The 23,867-nt window shown below is 28.8% G+C and overlaps 1 protein-coding gene across 1 annotated transcript in view; it reads right to left on the bottom strand.

Annotated features, from left to right (window-relative positions):
• The window catches only part of LOC137616415 (asparagine-rich protein-like), a 98,420-nt gene that overhangs the window by 6,000 nt on the left and 68,553 nt on the right, over positions 1-23,867 (bottom strand). The window contains exon 3 of the mRNA XM_068346156.1: positions 6,446-6,625. Coding sequence (XP_068202257.1) covers positions 6,446-6,625 — 180 coding nt within the window. The remainder of the gene's footprint in view (positions 1-6,445; positions 6,626-23,867) is intronic.

Raw genomic sequence — 23,867 nt, 5'->3', positions numbered from 1 at the left:
CATTGCCTGGCCGTCCCTGGTCTTAGCTTGGATTGTAAGAGGGTGTGGGCGCTGATTATATGTATATATGGTTAGTCTTCAAGGCATTTTCACTGCCCATTGCCTCCGCCATTCATGAGTGGCCTTTAAACCCTTACGAAAATGCTCTTCTTCTTATTATTATTATTAGCTAAGCTACAACCCTAGTTGGAAAAGCAGGATGCTATAAGCCCAGAGGCCCCAACAGGGAAAATAGCCCAGTATGGAAAAGAAAAAAGGAAAATAGAATAATCTAAATAGAGTAACATTGAAATAAATATCTCTATATAAACTATAAAAAACTTGAACAAAACAAGAGGAAGAGAAATAATATAGAATAGCGTGCTCGAGTGTACCCTCAAGCAAGAGAACTCTAACCCAAGACAGTGGAAGACCATGGTACAGAGGCTATGGCACTACCCAAGACTAGAGAACTACGGTTTAATTTTGGAGTGTCCTTCTCCTAGAAGGTGGCTGGTGCCCTGACCAACCTACTACCTAGCCCGTAGCTGGAGTGAATATATACAGCAGGATCAAAGGGCATGGCGTGGACCCCCTACAACAGAGTAGATTTGATCTTGACTTTCATCAGCATATCATGATCCCTTTTGGTCATAGAAAAAGTTTTTAATTTCTTGTCTTCTTATCTGAGCGACCTGACTATACGGAAGTCGCTGGCATGCTATTGGTTATTCTTCTGAGGAAGTGCTAAAATGGGTTAATTCAAGGAAGAGGATTCCCACACACAGACCTTTATGGCAATTCAGTGGTCGAGTCTGAATGAGTGATCAATAAGTTGTTATTTTCCGGAGTCAATCCCCGGTAGAGGAAATATATTTTACGGCTCATTTTTCCTTGCACAGAGTAGTGTGGTCTATTCTTTACACATTTTCCTCTTTCCTCTTTCCTTATAGAACTGACAACACTTAGATTACCAAACAATTCTTCCTCGTTCAAGGGGTTAACTACTGCACTATAATTGTTCAGTGGGAATTTTCCTCTTGGTAAGGGTAGAAGAGACTAGCTATGGTAAGCAGCTCTTCTAGGAGAAAGGACACTCCAAAACCAGACCATTGTTCTCTAGTCCTGGGTAGTGCCATTGCCTTCTCTTCCACCCTCTCTAGGGTTAGAGTTCTCTTGCTAGAGGGTACACTCAGGCACACCATTCTATTTGTTTCCATTTCCTTTTCCCACTGGTCTATTTTCCCTACTGGAGCCATTGGGCTTATACCGTCATGCGTTTTCAACTACGGTTGTAGCTTAGCAAGTAATACTAATAATAATTCTAGTTCTTATAACAATTCTTGATGCAAGTAAATGTTTTATATAGTTTTGTTGGGATGACATGCTAAAGTGCTTTTGGTGTTGATCATGAAGTAGGACAACGAAGTTCCATCTGGTCATGTGGGTTTCGTATAAGGGTTACTGCTGCTCTTTATGTCTCGTTAGACAAAGTCTTGGTGAGGTTTCTATACGATGTAAAGTCTAGATATAAGCGATAAATGTATTTAAATTTTATTGTTCGAGCTGTTAGTTTAAATTGTTCCTGTCAGTGTTAAGTTATCTTTGAGGAAGTATTGACATAAATTCATTAACACTACGTGTAACTTCAGCCTAAGTCAACACAAACACACACACACACACACACACACATATATATATATATATATATATGTATTTATGTATATATATGTATGTATATATATGTGTATATATATATATATATATACTGTATATATATGTATATATATGTATGTATATATATTTATGTATATATATTTATATATATTTATATATATGTATATATATATATATACATATATATATATATATACTGTATATATATGTATATATGTATATATGTATATATGTATATATGTGTATATATATATATATATATATATACATATATATATATATATATAGCGAGGGAGAGAGAGATAGAACTATTTAAAACTTATAAGGCTTCTATTTATATATACTTCCATAATTGGTAAAATTTTAATCCTATAAATAAAGTAACAATGATAAAGAAATCCCAAGACTTCATTCCATTTAGCAGTAAATGGAATGTACCTCTTTATACCTCCTTATAAAGAGATAGAATGTAACGGGCCTCAAACACAGAAGTAGGAAGTGAATTCCAAAGATTCACTTTTCATGAAATCGTGGTAACCTTAAGATTAGCTATTATTATCCTAAGTGTCCTCTTATGTGTTTGGGCAAAATTACGGCACTTTAGGTAATGGAGGAAGAAGAAAAATTGTATCTTTTCATATGTGTAAGTTATTGTTATGGATAAAATATTTCATTGCATAGATAGATTTAACTGGTTGTTAATGTTTTTTTTATTTACTGTTACTTCTTTAGCCCATAACCAGTTTCACTTCTTAGTGTATACATATATATATATATATATATATATGTATATATAAATACTGTATACATATATATATATATATATATGTATATATATAAAGATATATAAAATATATATATATATATATATAGATATGTATAAAATTATATATATATATATATATATACATACATAGATATATACTGTATATATATATATATATATATATAGTGTATATATACATATATATAGTTTTTCACTAGTTTATATGCATATATAACGTGTCTAGAATCCCTTTTGATAAAGTGCCAGCTGACTTTATATCTTTATATCTTTGAACCTTGGTTCGAGAGAGAGAGAGAGAGAGAGAGAGAGAGAGAGAGAGAGCGAAACAGATGGTTCCTTATCTGCATGACATGAGGGTGAAGCCGAATGAGGAAAAGGGTGAGACACAGAAAGAGAGAGGAAGGCATTATCTCTTAAGGCTTAGATAGCAATAGTTTCTCGGCGTCCTATTTGATGAGTTGTGGAAGAGAGAGGGGAGGGGGGGGGGGGTGTTGGGGGGTTTGGAGGGGGGGAGAGAGAGGTCTTTTTAAGAGAAACTTGAAAGACTGGACCCGTGGTTCCCTGATTGAGCTGTCAGGCTGGCAAAATACGGTTCTCGTAACAGTGTAGGGGTCATTGCTGTTATTTTTTTTCTTTTTTTCTTTTATAATAACATTACACGGATGTTTCTTTTACGTTTCTTTTTAAGAAATATGAGTCTGGCATGGATTTATGAATATGCTTCAAGGGGTGTACATAATATTTTGAACATTTGTTTCCTCTTGGAAGTTTACTAAGGGAATAATACTCGCCTTCGTGTAACAGTTTGATTTAGCTCACCTTTCACCACCTGGCGAGTAATGTGTGTGAATTACCCCCCTTTCACGCCTTGGGAAGTGAACCGCTTGGAGAAGATAAAAGATATATTAAAAAAACAAATCTACCACACTTCCCTCTCCCTTCGGCCCCACTATATCCTCCCACCCACGACCGCCCACTTCCCTCAAAAAAAAAAAAAAAAAAAAAAAAAAAAAAAAAAAAAGGCGGAAGGTTATTGTTCCTTCCAGGGAGGCTCGTGGTGTTGTCATCTTGTCATTCCTCTTCTATCTGAACGAAGCATCGCCCAGCGAAATTGTTTACGATACGAGGCCGACGTTTATGAATCGTAAAAGATTCTTTAGTGTGAGGATAACGAGGCTGTGCTCCTCAGCCCACCTAACCTCTGATAACCCCCGGAGGAGGTTAAATTTAACCTCCTTGGATAACCCCAAAAACCATGACAGCGATCTCGTAGCTGTAATTAACTTCCTTCCCCTGAGAGTCATTATTAAGACGTATGTTTCTCTCTCTCTCTCTCTCTCTCTCTCTCTCTCTCTCATATCTATTTAAAGAAGCATGCATGCTCAAACACACGTAGACACTTTATATATATATATATATATATATAAATATATATATATATATATATATATATAAATATATATGTATAAATATACATATAAATATATTTATGTATATATATAAATATATTTTTATAAATATATACAAATATATATAACACACATATATATATATATATATATATACAGTATATATCCATATATAGTTATGTATATATATATATATGCATGTATATATATATGTATATGTATATATATATATATATATATATTAAATTAATGAAAAAATGTCATGTATTTGTAGTGCATTAATTTTTTTAAGGCATTTTATCCAAAATATAGATATATGCAATATAAAATACATGGAATGTGTATTGCCTGTGCTTAAGAGTTTATATGAAGAGACACTCGGTAAATAGGAAGAACGATTTGGGACTCCAAACAGAATTGGGTAGTTAAAATACGGTTTGTTTAAGAAAGAATTCATGAAAGTAAAAATAGAGAAGGGTTTGATTTTCGATGATTACACCTGATGTTTCAGGTGACTATGTAAAGTAGTTAAGCATAAAGTCGATTCCAATTGCGTTTGCCTAAGTAATTAGTTTAAAATTATGTAGTACCGTTTTGATGTGTATTTAGATGCCCTTTTTTTTTCTTTTCTTTTTTTTCCACTTCAGAGATATGTGTAACCCACAATATATATATATATATATATATATTAGGTTAGTATCTAATTTTATTACCCCTTTTATCAGAGTAATAAAAAAAACAAAATAAAACTAAATTCATCAGAACAGAGCGTTTACTTCGGCCAAGATTTTCTAACCTTCCCCTCGGATACAAGAGTTGTAACTCCATCTTCCTTGTGATGCCCTTATTTTTAGTCTTAATTGAATACGGGGTTTCGTAACAAAACCTTCTCTCGTCACCCCAGATGACTATCTGTCCCCCCCCCCCCCCGCCCCCCACTAGGGATCTTATCTTCTTGTTATGGGTCTTTAAACCATGTAGTTAATATTCGTGATGTCCACTGGGATGAAAACATTTAGGTGTTTTGACAATCTAAATAACTTTTCTTATATTTGAATGATGAAATTTACTCCTCATTATAGTAAGATACATTCATTAAATTGGGAAATGCGTGAAAGGGCAATTAACTTAATGTACTGCTGCTAAATTGTTGACTATTTCGTTTGTGAGTAAAGTTAGAATTCATTGTGTTTTATTAGCACAATTCTAACGTCGTCCTTCCCTCCCTCTCCTTTGACAAGCGTTACTGCCTCGTAACTCTTTCACTTTCTCAACGAGTCTCTCTCTCTCTCTCTCTCTCCTCTCTCTCTCTCTCTCAAGGTCGTAACTGTTCAGCTAGCCTTCGAGGACATCAAAACAGAATATCATAACAGCGGTGTTTTTTTTCTGGTTTTACCAGTACCTTTTAGGTTATAAAGTATTGAAAAAGGACATGAAGTATTTGAAGATGTGAATGAAAAGTTTTGTAATGAAATAATAATTGATTAGGCCGAATAGAAAGGCAGCTAGACTTTATGTAAACTTTAACTTTAAGAACTATGAATAGAGATGGTTGGAGAGTGATGCAGACGATGATGTAGATATTCAGCTGTAGTAGAATACAGATTTTATGGTGAAAGTGAAGCATGTTGAACATTATGGATATGGAAGAATGACCGAAAATGTTATTACAGTAATGGAGAATGAGGATAATTATTAATAGTGTCAAATGGGTGTTGTTTGTAAGTGTATTTCAGAGTGTTATACTGTTGTTGTTTTATACAAATTATAAAGACTGGTTAAATAATGTGTGGAATGATCAATGTTCAAAGATAAAGCGAAATCAGTGTAGAAGTATATGTGTCAGATGAAGACGTAGGTTGAATTACTGGGAGGCTAAGTAACAAAGTCTTAGGGCTGTAAAATATTTTAATGATCTTGCATTAGAAAACAAAAGTTGGAAATCGTGAATTAACTTCTCCAAAATTCTCAGAATGGAAGTGATTAATCCGTGTATAGATTCACCCTCTCCAATGCCTTCTGTCAAAGGCATCCTCTACCACAAAACCTCTTCTTTCCAGAACATCTTTCACCTTATTTCGCCATCTAATTCTCTGCCTCCTCTCAATCTTCCCCCTTGACAGGTTCTTCCCATGCCCTCTCGACTCTTTCCCCAACATCCATCCTCAATACGTGACCATACCATCTCAATCGTGACACTCATCAACTCTGTAATCATTACCATGCCTGCCATTCCTTTTTATTTTATCATTTTCCAATCTTTCAGAGATTTATATCCCCATAATCTACCTCAACATTCTCATCTATGTTCTCTCATGATTTGCTTCCTCATTTCATCTTAGAGCCTACATAGCACTGATCTTATTACTGTGTTATAGATCTTGACTTTTAGCTTGATTGGCATTTTCTTATCACTTACCACTCCTGCTACCTTCCTCCCCTTCCCCTAGGCTGCTTTTATCCTATTCTCAACTTCAGCTTCACATCCTTCCTCCTTTATTATAGTAGATCCCATGTATCTTAAGTTGTTCCACCTATTTTATAACAGAACCTCTACTTTCACGAGTGGATATCCTGTCCATGTCCTCCTTACTGTGCACCATAAGCTCAGTCTTGTCCACATTTACTATCAACACACCCCTCTCCAAAGTCTCCTTCGACTCTACAATCTTCAGTAAGTCGTCCTCATTTTCAGTGGTAATCACCAAATCATCTGCATATAACAGCTCTGACAACTCTTCATTTCTGATCTCTTCACTTAACACATCCGTGGCTATCACAAATTGAAATGGGGTTAATGCTTAAGCCTGCTGTAATAATAATAATAATAATAATAATAATAATAATAATAATAATAATAATAATAATAGGGAAGTGGGGAATATAGGGAAAGGAAGAGTACCCCTGGATACAATCCAATTGATAGCTCAAAGGCTATGGGAAAGATTAAGGAAATAGGGTGAAAGAGAAGTACAGGAAAAGAACAAAAGAGAGGGCAGGCCCTCTTGCGATATTAAGGAATTGGTATTATTATTTCAGTTATTCAAATGTTTGTTTCCTCAACTGCTGTTATTACTCTTATCTTAGTTCTTTTTTTTACATCATGTCAACCATTCTAAACAACTTCTCTGGGACCAAAACATAATTTCTCTAGTATTTCTTTTTCTTAATTGTTAGAATATCCCGTACTTTAGTTTGCTCTCGTATCCGTGTTGCTCTTTTTCTGTCTTTTAGTGTTAATCCCATCATTGATCTTTGCATAGCTCTTTGAGTTGTAACTAACTTATGTTCTAAGTCTCAACTAACTTATGTTCTAAGTCTCAAAGGCTCAAAGTTTTTGATCCATAAGTTTATACTGGTCACGGTCCGGTATCTGATTAAATACATTTCTTTTTAGAGAGTGGGACATTTTACTTTTCATAATTTCCTTTTGTTTACAAAAAGCTCTCCATCCTATGCTTATCTTTCTTTTAATTTCGGGCCCATGTCCTAGGGAAATATTTACTATCTGTCCTAATAGTCTCGAGGGATTCGTCTATGACCCTTATTTGTTGTCTCTGCATTTTCATTGAACATTATCTTAGTTTTACTCATATTCATTTTCAGTCCTACATTTCTGCTTTCTCTATTCAAATCGTCTATCATCTTTTGCAATTCCTCCCATGATTCAATAAATAGATCTATGTTATCAACAAATCGTAGCAACTTGAGATTTGCACATGTATGTGAATATATATATATATATATATATATATATATATATATATATATATATATATATATATATATATATATATATATATATATACACACATACATAGACCCTGAAGATTTCCAGTTCCATGTGTTAAATCGAAGGGCTAGTTTATACTTGATGGTGAACAACCTATGTACAATAAAAAAAAAAACTAATTTTCCCATAACATTTGAACTATGCATACTATAACTGTAAATTCGATATTTTAGTGTGAGGGCAAGGTCATACACGAATTTCCAATGTCCATGGTATTGCCTTTCACGCTCACATTTTTAAGCCTGTTGTACCAACCGTGTTTCACACAATTGTACATAATTCCTTTTGTATATATTATGCTTGTATCTTCGCTCTTCCCTCGCACTAAAACGAACATGAAAATTCATGTCTGGTTTTTCCTCTGTAATATTGTCTGTCTTTTGAACTTGTTATGTCCTCTTGCCTTGAGGTTTTGTATATAAGGAGAGAGTTCCACAATAATATAACTCAGTCGTTTCCAATCTGCCTTTGAGTTCACACCCTTACTCGGCGCCGTCACACAGTATTATTACCCTAAGACTTCTAGTAAGTGACCTATGGGTTTCCTATTTACCGCGTCCCATGTATGTCTGTCAACATGCTGATGTGAAATTTTGTAATCACTTTAATTTTCATATTTTCAAAGACCAGTACATCAAAGTTTATATGTATCATTTATGGAAGTCCAACATATTTATATGATGTATATAAGGGTTCCTGTCTTTACTTAAAGTGTCCACAGTCAGATGGGAATATAACATTTACAAAACTTTTGAATTTTAAGTCTTAAAATTTCATGCATGACCAAATTATGAAGCTGATGTATTGGGTCAGGTCAAAATTATGACCAGAGTCCAAAATTAAATAGGATGATTCAATCTTGGCCACAACTTGCAAACTATACATGATATAAATTTCATATATTCTTTGCATGTATGAAGGTCAAGGTCAGTATCATAGTAAAGGGTCAAATGTCAAATATGCATTTGCCATTAAATGCCTCATTTGCTTCACAAATAATATATATTTTTCATTCCTAATGCAATCTACTAAAAATCACAACATGATTTATTGTTGATTGCCTACTCCAAATTTACCTATTGCCGATTCTCCTTTATTCTTTTGAACTACTTTAGCATTTAAATAGCCCAAAAATAAATGTAAATTGAGTCATATTTTTTTAAGATATCTCAAGGTCTTCATAAAAAGTTTTTATTTCTTCCTCTGCATGAGATGTTGTTGGTGATTACGTTTGAGTGATCTTCAGTTTTCAATTTTCATTTAGTTTGATAATTAATCCTGCAATTACAGAGATGTCTTGTCAATTTTTTTTAAATACACAATTTTGAAAAACCAAGGAGATAGCATTGCTATTCCACTGTACTAAGATGCCTTTAAAGTTATGTACCGTACCTGTAGCATTCAATATGAGGTATTCCGATTGGTATCTCAATGGTGAGGTTTGTGGTGGCCTGGTGGTAGCGTCCTGGTGATTGCCAGACTGGGGTTCGAGTCCCGCTCAAACTCGTTAGTTCCTATGGTCGTTGCAACCTCATCATCCCTGTGAGTTAAGGATCGGGGTTTGGGGGAGCCTATAGGATATCAGCAGCCAGTGCCTGGTACTCCTTGATCCTAGCTTGGGTGGAAAGGGGACTTGGGCTCTGATCATATGTAATATGTCAGTCTCTAGGGCATTGTCCTGTTTGATAGACCAATGACACTCTCCCTTGCCTCTGTCATTCACGATCGGCCTTTGAATCTTCAAGGTAGTCTTCAAATTCACCAGGAATTGAACATCATTTAAGTAATTTAGGTAATTTACATCGAGCAGCTTCAATTACATATATGTAATTTTATGAACATGATATTTCAAAGAGTCAGTAATTTCGTGTAGGCACATATCTTATCTTCTTTACTTTTAAAGATTTTAATGTAGCCCATACTCTCCATATTACAGAAGAGTGCCTAGAGCCATTTCATCCTATAATTTGTTCTCTTATTTTAGAAAGTTGTAAACTAGCGATTTTAGAAAGTTGTAAACTAGCGATTTTAGAAAGTTGTAAACTAGCGATTTTAGAAAGTTGTAAAGTAGTGATTTTAGAAAGTTGTAAAGTAGTGATTTTAGAAAGTTGTAAAGTAGTGATTTTAGAAAGTTGTAAACTAGCGATTTTAGAAAGTTGTAAAGTAGTGATTTTAGAAAGTTGTAAACTAGCGATTTTAGAAAGTTGTAAAGTAGTGATTTTAGAAAGTTGTAAACTAGCGGTAAACTCCCTTAGCTCTCAGTGTTGCAAAAGGCATGGTAGAATTTGCAAGTAATGATATCCATAAGAGGTCAACTTGAATGAACAATGGGCATGTTGTATAGGGCTTCCTTAACCCTAACACGCACACTCTCTCTCTCTCTCTCTCTCTCTCTCTCTCTCTCTCTCTCTCTCTCTCTCTCTCTCTCTCTCTCTCTCTCTCTTTATATATACTTTTGAAAACAGTGTTAAGAGTATCTTTTAGAAAGCTTATTTGTATTCATTTTGAAAATTATCATCATCATCTCCTACTTCGCGCTTCATAGTCCTCATCTATGTAGTCCTGGGTCTCTCTCTCTCTCTCTCTCTCTCTCTCTCTCTCTCTCTCTCTCTCTCTCTCTCTCTCTCTCTCTCTCTCTCTCTCTCTCTCTCTCTCCATTCACATTGTATATAATTTTGAAAACAGTCTTAAGAGTACCTTTTAGAACACTTATTCTTATTTTTTTTTTTTTTTGAAAATCATCATCATCTCCTATCCTACGCCTTTTGACGCAAAGTTCCTCGGTTAAATTTCGCCAGTCGTCTATATCTACAGTACTTCTCCATTCATCATCTCCTACTTCGCTCTTCATAGTCCTCAGCCATGTAGGTCTTGGTCTTCCAACTCTTCTTTTGAAAATAGTTTAAGTGTAGATCTAATTAGCTTCCCTCTCATTAATTAAAGTAAATTCTATGGAGAGGTAGAGTTTGGTAATGTGTTTTCGAGCGGTACATTTTAATAAAAAAAAAAAATGGCACAATGAAATGTGAGGAAAATGGTTGCAGTGGTCCACTGAAATTACTTTACACTTAAAGGAAAAATTACATGTAATTAGAGGCGAAGTAGAAATAGCAACCTGTAATTAAAGTCAAACCTATTAACTATGAAAGAACTCTTGGGTCAGTAATTATGAAATAGAAGTAAAACGATTTAGTGCCATTAGTCATATTCTAGATTTTTACGTATTTTACCACATAAGTTAACCTTTAAAAAAAATAATAAAACCTTATTTACTGAGTTATTTATTTTATAATTAGTTTTTTTGTAATAAAATCAATTTTGTAGATAGTGCTGAACTTGTTTGAATATATTTTTTTTGGCATAAAATTTATACCTATTGTTTTTATTATGCTATTCTACTTGGACTCCGGAATCCTTCCACTGTCTTGGGTTAGAGTTCTCTTGCTTGAGGGTACACTCGAGCATACTATTCTATCTTATTTCTCTTCTTGTTTTGTAAAGTTTTTATAGTTTATATAGGAGGTAATTATTTTAATGTTACTGTTCTTAAAATATTTTATTTTTCCTTGTTTCCTTTCCTCACTGAGCTATTTTCCCTGTTGGAGCCCTCGGGCTTACAGCATTCTGCTTTTCCAGCTAGGGTTGTAGCTTAGCAATTAATATTAATAATAATAAAGAGTTTATAATTTCAGAGTAATTTTTTCCCCGGATAATATGCCTCAAAACGTAGCTACTTTATGTCAGACAAATCCGAAAATCCTTAAAATCTAATAAACAAAAAAACTGCAATGTGAAGGAAAAAAACACAACGAAACATGTATTGTACATAGATGAAATTTAAAATGAACATAGTGTTGATTACTTTTTTAACATAGTGATAATTACTTTTTTAACATGGTGTTAATTACTATTTAACATAGCGTTAATTACTTTATAAATCTTGTCAATTACTTTTAACATAGTGTTAATTACTTGTTAACATCTTGTCAATTACTTTTAACATAGTGTTAATTACTTTTTAACGTCTTGTCAGTTACTTTTAACATAGTGTTAATTACTTTTTAACGTCTTGTCAGTTACTTTTAACATAGTGTTAATTACTTTTTAACGTCTTGTCAGTTACTTTTAACATAGTGTTAATTACTTTTTAACGTCTTGTCAGTTACTTTTAACATAGTGTTAATTACTTTTTAACATCTTGTCATTTACTTTTAACATAGTGTTAATTACTTTTTAACGTCTAGTCAGTTACTTTTAACATAGTGTTAATTACTTTTTAACATCTTGTCATTTACTTTTAACATAGTGTTAATTACTTTAGAATTGTTGTTTACTTATTAACATACTGTTAATTACTTTTTTTTACATTGTGTTAATAACTTTTAAACAATGGGTTTATCATTATTTTTAACATAAAAGTGATAATTATTTTTTTTAACATTGTTTACTATTTTTTAACATTAATTACGTTTATAACATTAGTTACTTTTTAACACTGTTAGTTACGTTTGTAACAGTGTTAATTACTTTTAACATAGTGTTAATTACTTTTTTAACATTGTGTAAAATACTTTTGAACAGAGTTAATCACTGTTTTTAACATAGTGTTAATAATTTTTATAAATTTGTAACTTTTAACATGGTTTATTATTTTTTAACATTATTAACTATGTTTATAACATTTTTAATTACGTTTATAACATTTTTTATTATTTTTAACACTTTTAATTACTTTTTAACATTGTTAGTACTTTTTAACACCGTGTTAATTACCTGTTGAACATAATGTTGATTACTTACGAACATAGTTAATCACTGTCTTTAATAGTGTTAATTATTTTTTAACATTGTTTATTATTTTTTAACGTCATCAATTACGTTTATAACATTGCTAATTACTTTTTTTTACACGTATTTATTTTTTAACATTGTTAATTACTTTTCAACATAGTGACTATTACCTTTTGAACATAGTGTTCATTGCTTTTGAAGATAGAGTTAATCACTGTTTTTAACATAGTTTTAATTAATTTTTTAACATAGTTTTAATTACGTTTTTAACATTGTTAATCAGCTTTTAACATAGTTTTAATTACTTTTTTAACATTGTTAATCACCTTTTAACATAGTTTTAATTACTTTTTTAACATTGTTAATCACCTTTTAACATAGTTTTAATTACTTTTTTAACATTGTTAATCACCTTTTAACATAGTTTTAATTACTTTTTTAACATTATTAATCACCTTTTTAACATAGTTTAAATTACTTTTTTAACCTTGTTAACCTCCTTTTAACATGGTTTTAATTGCTTTTTTAACATTGTTAATCACCTTTTAACATAGTTTAAATTACTTTTTTAACCTTGGTAACCACCTTTTAACATGGTTTTAATTGCTTTTTTAACATTGCTAATCACCCTTTAACATAGTTTTAATTACTTTTTTAACAAGTTTTAATTACTTTTTTAACATTGTTAATCACCTTTTAACATAGTTTTAATGACTTTTTTAACATTATTAATCACTTTTTTAACATAGTGTTAATTCTTTCTTTCTGACTTTTTATCCGTATTGGGATGGCAAAATAGTACCATGAATTCCCGTAAGATCTACCGAAGAAGTGAATTTCCTTCAAATAAAAGGTTGTGGATTACCTCATTCTTACCAAGGGCAGCCAAAATTTTGGAATACCCTTTGGATCTTTCGTCAATGCGCAAACTATTGTTAACTGAAGAAACGGGAAAATAAGAAAATGAGAAATGGGGTAAATTATTGAAGATTTTACAGGACATGAGATGCTTTCGTTGAAGGAATTCATTGAAAAATAATATATATATATATATATATATATATATATATATATATATATATATATATATATATATATATATATATATATACATTTTTTTTTGCTTCCATTTACATTTTTTGTGGAAAACCGGAGGCAAGTGGAGTGAAGTTAAATTTAGAAGAAAACTATAAACGTGCTCTGGGAAACATATGGTTATTATTATTATTATTATTATTATTATTATTATTATTATTATTTATTAATAGTTATTATTATTAATAGTTATTATTATTATTATTATTATTATTATTATTGTTGTTGTTATTGTTATTATTATTATCATTATTACTATTTATTATTATTTTATTATTATTTTTATTATTATTATTATTATTATTATTATTATTATTATTATTGTTATTATTATTATTAATAGGTAGGCTACAACCCTAGTTGAAAAAGTTGGTTGCTAATATAAAAACTTAATGACGGATAATTTAAGAAGTCCTGTGACCTTTTAGAAAAAGCTATGATTGCGACAATTATTATCATGTGATAAATTTTATATTTATATCTCAAATCTCATTCGAATCTTATATATGTATTAAGTTCGTATTCATCTATACACGCATGTATACATCTCTGCTATACAATAGCTACGTAGTTTATACGTTTAGATACATACATTATAATTTGAGTCATTTTTGCATTTTGGATATACTTATTTTTAGGATATTAAGTCTTTGCAATATTCGTATTCATCTATACATGGATGTATACATCTCTGGTATACATGAGCCACGTAGTTTATACGTTTAGATACATACATTGTAATTTGAGTAATTTTTGCATTTTGGATATACTCAAATCTCATTCGAATCTTATATATGTAGAGAGTTCGTATTCATCTATACATGCATGTATACATCTCAGCTATACATGAGCTAAGTAGTTAATACGTTTAGATACATTATAATTTGAGTCATTTTTGCATTTTGGATATACATATTTTTTAGGATATTAAGTCTTTGCAATATTCGTATTCATCTATACATGCATGTATACACCTCTGCCATACATGAGCTACGTACTTTTTACGTTTAGATACATACATTTTAATATGAGTAATTTTTGCATTTTGGATATACTCAAATCTCATTCGAATCTTATATATGTATAGAGTTCGTATTCATTTATACATTCATGTATACATCTCTGCTATACATGAGCTACGTAGTTTATATTTTTAGATACATAATTTGAGTAATTTTTCCATTTTGGATATACTTATTTTTTAGGATATTAAGTCTTTGCAATATTCGTATTCATCTATACACGCATGTATACATCTCTGCTATACATGAGCTACGTAGTTTATACATTTAGATACATACATTATAATTGGAGTAATTTTTGCATTTTGGATATACTTATTTTTTAGGATATTAAGTCTTTGCAATATTCGTATTCATATGTATATGCATGTATACATCTCTGCTATACATGAGCTACGTAGTTTATACGTTTAGATACATACATTATAATTTGAGTCATTTTTGCATTTTGGATATACTTATTTTTAGGATATTAAGTCTTTGCAATATTCGTATTCATCTATACATGCATGTATACATCTCTGCTATACAATAGCCACGTAGCTTATACGTTTAGATACATACATTATAATTTGAGTCATTTTTCCATTTTGGATATACTCAATTCTCATTCGAATCTTATATATGTATAGAGTTCGTATTCATCTATACATGCATGTATACATCTCTGCTATACATGAGCTACGTAGTTTATACGTTTAGATACATACATTATAATTTGAGTAATTTTTGCATTTTCGATACTCTAATTTTTAGGATATTAAGTCCCTGCAATAAATTTTTCTAAATTATTAAGGAATAGGATGCGGCGAGGTATGGCTGCAAAATGGCCGAGTGCCAGTGCAGCTGTGGCTTATAACGGTTCCTCAAAACAACGGTGGAGGGTCTATCTACTCCGGGATGCTATCCTTTATTCAAGACCCGAATTAAGATCTTCTCTTTATATTTTAGTCAATGTTCGTATTTTGATGATTTAGTTTTGTTATTTTATTCTTTATTCTCATATTTTTTTTTTCTCGGATTTGTTTAATCTATTTTAAACAATGTTCGTATTTTGATAATTTACTTTTGTTATCCTTTAAGACCTGAATTAAGATCTTCTCTTTATATTCGAGGCAATGTTCGTGTTTTGATAATTTTCTTTAGTTAGATTTATTCTGTATTCTCAATTTTTCTCGGATTTGTTTAATATGTTTTAAAAAATATTTGTATTTTGATAATTTACTTTTGTTAGATTTATTCTGTATTTAGGACCTGAATTAAGATCTCTTTATATTCTAGTCAATGTTCGTATTTTGATAGTTTACTTTTGTTTGATTTATTCTGTATTCACATAATTTTTCTCGGATTTGTTTAATTTATTCTAAACTATGTTTGTATTTTGATAATTTACTTTTGTTAGATTTATTCTGTATTATCATAATTTTTCTTGGATTTGTTTAATAGGTTTTAAAAAATATTTGTATTTTGATGATTTACTTTTTTAGATTCTGTATTCTCATCAAATTTTCTTAGATTTGTTTATTCTTAACAATGTTCGTATTTTGATGATTTACTTTTGTTAGATTTATTCTGTATTCTCATTTTTTTTCTCGGATTAGTTTAATCTATTCTTAACAATATGTGTATTTTGATAATTTACTTTTTTTTTTAGATTTATTCTGTATTCACATCAATTTTTCTCGGATTTGTTTAATATATTCTTGACAATGTTCGTATTTTGATAATTTACTTTTTTTTAGATTTATTCTGTATTCTCATCAATTTTTCTCGGATTTGTTTAATCTATTCTAAACAATGTATTTTGATAATATACTTTTGTTAGATTTATTCTGTATTCTCAATGTTTCTCGGATTAGTTTAATCTATTCTTAACAATGTTTGTATTTTGATAATTTACTTTTGTTAGATTTATTCTGTATTCTCAATGTTTCTCGGATTAGTTTAATCTATTCTTAACAATGTTTGTATTTTGATAATTTACTTTTGTTAGATTTATTCTGTATTCTCATCAATTTTTTCGGATTTGTTTAAACTATTCTTAGCAATGTTTGTATTTTGATGCTTTATTTCTTTTTAGATTTATTCTGTATTATCATCAAATTTTCTCGGATTTGTTTAATCTGTTTGAAAAAATATTTGTATTTTGATGATTTACGTTTGTTAGATTTATTCTCTATTCTCAATATTTTTTTTCGGATTTGTTTAATCTATTCTCAATGTTTGTATTTTGATGATTTACTTTTGTTAAATTTATTTTGTATTCTCAGTTTTTCTCGGATTTGTTTAATCTATTCTTAACAATGTTTGTATTTTGATAATTTACTTTTGTTAGATTTATTCTGTATTATTAATTTTTCTAGATATGTTTAATCTATTCTAAAAAAACAGATTTCTTTTGATAGATCTAAACAGAATCATAGTAAATTTTCGTTATTTTGTGCTTTGTATTTTGATAATTTTCTTTGTTAAATTTACTCTATTCTCATTTTTTTTTCGGATTTTAATCTATTAAAAAAAATCAAAATTATTTTGATATACTTTGATTTCTAATAAATTTTCGTTATTTTATGCTTTGTATTTTGATAATTTACTTTTTTAGATCTATTATATATTCTCATAATTTTTCACGGATTGGTTTAATGTATTCTGAAAAAAAAATTCTTTTGATAGATTTACTCTGAATTCTAATAAATTTTCGTCATCTTATGCATTGTATTTGGATAATTTAAATTTTTTAAGATTTATTTTGTATTCTCATAAATTTTTCGCGGATTTGTTTGATGTATTATAAAAAAACAAAATTCTTTTGATAGATCTAAAGAGAATTCTAGTAAATTTTCGTTATTTTATGCTTTATATTTTGATAAATTTCTGTCAGATTTATTTTATTCTCTTAATTTTTCGGGCATATGTTTAATCTATTCTAAAAAACAGAATTCTTCTGATAGAGATACTATGAATTCTAATAAAATTTCGTTATTTTATGCTTTTTATTTTGATAATTTGCTTTATTAGATTTATTTTATTCTCTTAATTTTTCGTGGATATGTTTAATCTATTCTGAGAATCAAAATGCTTTTAATAGATCTACTCTGAATTATAATAAAATTTCGTTATTTTTTTCTTTGTATTTTGATAATATACTTTATTAGATTCATTTTATTCTCTTAATTATTCGTGGATATGTTTAATCAATTCTTGAAAAAAAAAAAACAGAATTCTTTTGATAGATCTACTCTGAATTCTGATAAAACTTCGTTATTCTATTCTTCGTATTTTGATAATTTTCTCATAAAAATTTACTCTATTCTCGTAATCTTTCTCTAATAGATAAAGTCTATTCGGGAAAATCAAAATCATTTAATAGATCGACTATGAATTTTGGTAATTTTTTTTATTTTTTCTTTGTATTTTGATAATTTACTTTATTAGATTTATTCTGTATTTTCATAATTTTTCGCGGATTTGTTTAATGTATTCTGAAAAAACAAAATTCTTTTGATAGATCTACTTTGAATTCTAATAAATTTTCTATTTTTTCTTTGTATTTTGGTAATTTACTTTAATTAAATTTATTCTGTATTTTCATAATATTTCGTTGATTTGTTTAATCTATTATAAAACAATTTTTTGGAGGGATAGATCTATTCTGAATTCTCGTAAAATTTCACTGAATAAATTGGATTACTCTTAATAGTTTATTTTAATGATAAGTAATAAGTTGCCAACTTTTTTATCTACGAAGTTTTATTAATCGATGCTAATTTCGTCATTTAAATCCGAAATCGTAGATATTCTATGAACTATTATTATTATTATTATTATTATTATTATTATTATTATTATTATTATTATTATTATTGTTATTGTTATTGTTATTATTATTATTATTATTATTATTATTACGATTATTATTATTATTATAATTATTATTATTATTATTATTATTATTATTATTATTATTATTATTATTATTATTATTGCTATTCTTACTACTACTTGCTAAACTACAACACTAGTTGGAAAACCAGGATGATATAAGGCCAGGGGCTCCAACAGGGAAAATATCCCAGTGAGGAAAGAAAACAAGGAAAAATAAAATATTTTAAGAAGAGTAACATCAATAAAATATATAATTTTTTAATTTTTACCCATGATCACCTTTTATATAAACTCAAATAGTGGTATTACCCATTGTGTTGACTAGATTAATAACGCTTTCTTTTATTGCGTTTAATTTAACTCCTATTTTTATAAAAAGATTACTATGATAAAAGTAGATGATGATCAGTTTCTTCGAAATAGCATGGAAGTTACAAACTCATACTCTAATTATGGGCGGTTTCGCGAATATCATTTAGCGCCAACTCTCGCGGCGGGTTTCCATATACTCCACTTGCAAAATTTGGTTTCGATGAGAAAAGTTGATTTTATTTTGTTATAAGTTCGTTAAGTAAACATCTCTCTCTCTCTCTCTCTCTCTCTCTCTCTCTCTCTCTCTCTCTCTCTCTCTCTCTCTCTCTCTCTCTCTCTCTCTCATAAATATATATATATATATATATATATATATATATATATATATATATATATATATATGTATGTATGTATATATATGTATATGTATATGTATATATTTATATATATATACATGTATAAATATATACTGTATATATATATCTAATATATATATATATATATATATATATATATATATATATATATATATATATATATATATGCATTATATATGTGTGTATATAATTATATATGAAGTAATCTATAGTGTGTGACAGCATAATATTTGGAATTCAGTTTAATACGACACGCAGGATGCTTTTTTTAAATTATAGTTTTAATTAGCGGTGAAATATATAGTTGGACAGTTATATGCAGCTTAAAAACAACAAGGAACTTAATATTGTCTTAGCTGTTCATTATTATGATAAAATTAAATGATTAATTTAGTCTTTTGGTATTATAGACATTTACTGTTGAGATGTAGATATTTGAATTCTAAATTGGTGAATGTTGTTAAAAACTGTTTAAAAAAAAAACCCCGTAATTTTAATCGGAAATTCTCCGTAAAAATATACTGTTCTCAGTTGTATTTCAGTAAATTTCAGTAATTATTATCCTACTTTTTTTTATCATCCTTTACGGATTGAAAAACCCGTAATTTTAATTTGGAAATTCTCCGTAAAAATATACTGTTCTCAGCTGTATTTCAGTAAATTTCAGTAATTATTACCCTACTTTTTTATCATCCTTTGCGGATTGAAAAAAAAAACCCGTAATTTTAATCGGAAATTCTCCGTAAAAATATACTGTTCTCAGCTGTATTTCAGTAAATTTCAGTTATTACTTTACTTTTTTCATCATCCTTTACGGATTGGTGACCGTAATATCACTCCTTAACGTCAATATATCCGTTTTTAAAACGTGAAATATCTGGCAACATTTATTCAGGGATTTTTACCGTATTTTATTCAGGGATTTTTACCGTATTTTATTCAGGGATTTTTACCGTATTTTATTCAGGGATTTTTACCGTATTTTACGGCAAATTTTTAACAGCGCAGAGTTCCAAAGGTGGATTACTTTTATCTGCTCATTGAGGAAACAAAACAAAGACATGATTAGAAAATAGATTGCCTCTGATTATGCTGAAATAATTTTGTTGTATTTAATTAATTTTATCTGCTCATTGAGGAAACAAAACAAAGACATAAATTAGGAAATAGATTGCCCTTAATGCTGAAATAATTTTTTATTTAATTACTTTTTTTCTGCTCATTGAGGAAACAAAACAAAGACATGATTAGAAAATAGATTGCCTCTGATTATGCTGAAATAATTTTGTATTTAATTACTTTTATCTGCTCATTGAGGAAACAAAACAAAGACATAATTAGAAAATAGATTGCCTCTGATTATGCTGAAAGAATTTTGTATTTAATTACTTTTATCTGCTCATTGAGGAAACAAAACAAAGACATAAATTAGGAAATAGATTGTCTCTAATTATGCTGAAATAATTTTGTTGTATTTAATTAATTTTATCTGCTCATTGAGGAAACAAAACAAAGACATAAATTAGGAAATAGATTGCCCTTAATGCTGAAATAATTTTTTATTTAATTACTTTTTTTCTGCTCATTGAGGAAACAAAACAAAGACATAAATTAGGAAATAGATTGTCTCTAATTATGCTGAAATAATTTTGTATTTAATTAATTTTATCTGCTCATTGAGGAAACAAAACAAAGACATAATTAGAAAATAGATCGCCTCTAATTATGCTGAAATAATTTTGTATTTAAATACCAACGAAAATGCTAATTAGGAAACTCAAATGTATGATGGTTTAAAAGGAATTTTTTAAATTATTATTATTGCTAATTATGACAACTTGGAATGTTTCATAATTGTATTCAGCGAAATTGATATTTATTATTATTATTATTATTATTATTATTATTATTATTATTATTATTATTTTTATTAGCAGCAGCTAAGCTACAATCCTGGTTGGAAAAACAGGATGCTAAAAGCCCAAGGGCTCCAACAGAAGAAAAAAACATCCTAGTGAGAAAAGGAAATAAAGAAATAAAGTAAACTACAAGGGAAGTAATGAACAATTAAGATAAAATATTTCAAGGATATTAAAATAGATCTTTCATATATAATCTGCAAAGAAAGAATTATGGCAGCCCGTTCAACTTGAGAGCATTCGCTGCAAGTTTGAGCTTTCGAAGTCATCAAAGTTATCGAACTCTTCAGGATACACTGGAACATACCTCTGGTTAGAATTATGGAAAGTAAGTGTGAAAAAGTATAATTACTATTAGAATTATAGAAAGTAAGTGTGAAAAAGTATAATTACCATTAGAATTATGGAAAGTAAGTGTGAAAAAGTATAATTACCATTAGAATTATGGAAAGTAAGTGTGAAAAAGTATAATTACCATTAGAATTATGGAAAGTAAGTGTGAAAAGTATAATTACTATTAGAATTATGGAAAATAAATGTGAAAAAGTATAATTACTATTAGAATTATGGAAAGTAAAAGTATAATTACTATTAGAATTATGGAAAGTAAGTGTGAAAAATTATAATTACTATTAGAATTATGGAAAGTAAAAGTATAATAACTATTAGAATTATGGAAAGTAAGTGTGAAAAAGTATAATTACTATTAGAAGTGTGGCAAGTAAGTGTGAAAAAGTATAATTACTATTAGAATTATGGAAAGTAAGTGTGAAAAAGTATAATTACTATTAGAATTATGGAAAGTGTGAAAAAGGATCATTACTTTTAGAATTATGGAAAGTAAGTGTGAAAAAGTATAATTACTATGAGAATTATGGAAAGTAAGTGTGAAAAAGTATAATTACTATTAGGATTATGGAAAGTAAGTGTGAAAAAGTATAATTACTATGAGAAATATGGAAAGTAAGTGTGAAAAAGTATAATTACTATGAGAATTATGGAAAGTAAGTGTGAAAAAGTATAATTACTACTAGAATTATGGAAAGTAAGTGTGAAAAAGTATAATTACTATTAGAATTATGGAAATTGTGTGAAAAAAGTATAATTACTATGAGAAATATGGAAAGTAAGTGTGAAAAAGTATAATTACTATGAGAATTATGGAAAGTAAGTGTGAAAAAGTATAATTACTATTAGAATTATGGAAATTAAGTGTGAAAAAGTATAATTACTATGAGAAATATGGAAAGTAAGTGTGAAAAAGTATAATTACTATGAGAATTATGGAAAATAAGTGTGAAAAAGTATAATTACTATTAGAATTATGGAAAGTAAAAGTATAATTACTATTAGAATTATGGAAAGTAAGTGTGAAAAAGTATAATTACTTTTAGAATTATGGAAATTAAGTGTGAAAAAGTATAATTACTATGAGAAATGTGGAAAGTAAGTGTGAAAAAGTATAATTACTATGAGAATTATGGAAAGTAAGTGTGAAAAAGTATAATTACTATTAGAATTATGGAAAGTAAGTGTGAAAAAGTATAATTACTATGAGAATTATGGAAAATAAGTGTGAAAAAGTATAATTACTATTAGAATTATGGAAAGTAAAAGTATAATTACTATTAGAATTATGGAAAGTAAGTGTGAAAAATTATAATTACTATTAGAATTATGGAAAGTAAAAGTATAATTACTATTAGAATTATGGAAAGTAAGTGTGAAAAAGTATAATTACTATTAGAATTATGGAAAGTAAGCGTGAAAAAGTATAATTACTTTTAGAATTATGGAAAGTAAGTGTGAAAAAGTATAATTACTTTTAGAATTATGGAAATTAAGTGTGAAAAAGTATAATTACTATGAGAAATGTGGAAAGTAAGTGTGAAAAAGTATAATTACTATGAGAATTATGGAAAGTAAGTGTGAAAAAGTATAATTACTATTAGAATTATGGAAAGTAAGTGTGAAAAAGTATAATTACTATTAGAATTATGAAAAGTCAGTGTGAAGAAGTTTAATTACTATTAGAATTACGGAAAGTAAGCGTGAAAAAGTATAATTACTATTCGAAATATGGAAAGTAACTGTGAAAAAGGATCATTACTTTTAGAATTATGGAAAGTAAGTGTGGAAAAGTATAATTACTCTTAGAATTATAGAAAGTAAGTGTGAAAAAGTATAATTATTATTAGAATTATGGAAAGTAAGCGTGAAAAAGTATAATTACTATTAGAATTATGGAAAGTAAGTGTGAAAAAGTATAATTACTCTTAGAATTATAGAAAGTAAGTGTGAAAAAGTATAATTACTATGAGAATTATGGAAAGTAAGTGTGAAAAAGTATAATTACTATTAGAATTACGGATAGTAAGCGTGAAAAAGTATAATTACTATTCGAAATATGGAAAGTAAGTGTGAAAAAGGATCATTACTTTTAGAATTATGGAAAGTAAGTGTGAAAAAGTATAATTACTCTTAGAATTATGGAAAGTAAGTGTGAAAAAGTATAATTACTCTTAGAATTATAGAAAGTAAGTGTGAAAAAGTATAATTACTATTAGAATTATGTAAAGTAAGCGTGAAAAAGTATAATTACTTAAGAATTTAACGTACTGACGGACTCTTGTTTTGTTTTACCACCACCCAATTTTAGGTGAAACGTCATATTGTTGACATTGTGAGAAAGTCTTTCAAGATTTTTGGTGATCAATCTATTCTGAAGAAGTATTTTAATTCTTTCATTCTACCTTGTTTCGAGTATTGTTATCCTTTTTTATCTTCAGCTACCTATTCTCATCTTGATTTGTTAGACAGG

The sequence above is a fragment of the Palaemon carinicauda genome, chromosome 2 (assembly GCF_036898095.1).
Source record: "Palaemon carinicauda isolate YSFRI2023 chromosome 2, ASM3689809v2, whole genome shotgun sequence".
NCBI lineage: Eukaryota > Metazoa > Arthropoda > Malacostraca > Decapoda > Palaemonidae > Palaemon > Palaemon carinicauda.
Note: the sequence above shows the minus strand (reverse complement) of the source record. Positions and strands in the feature narration are given on the sequence as shown.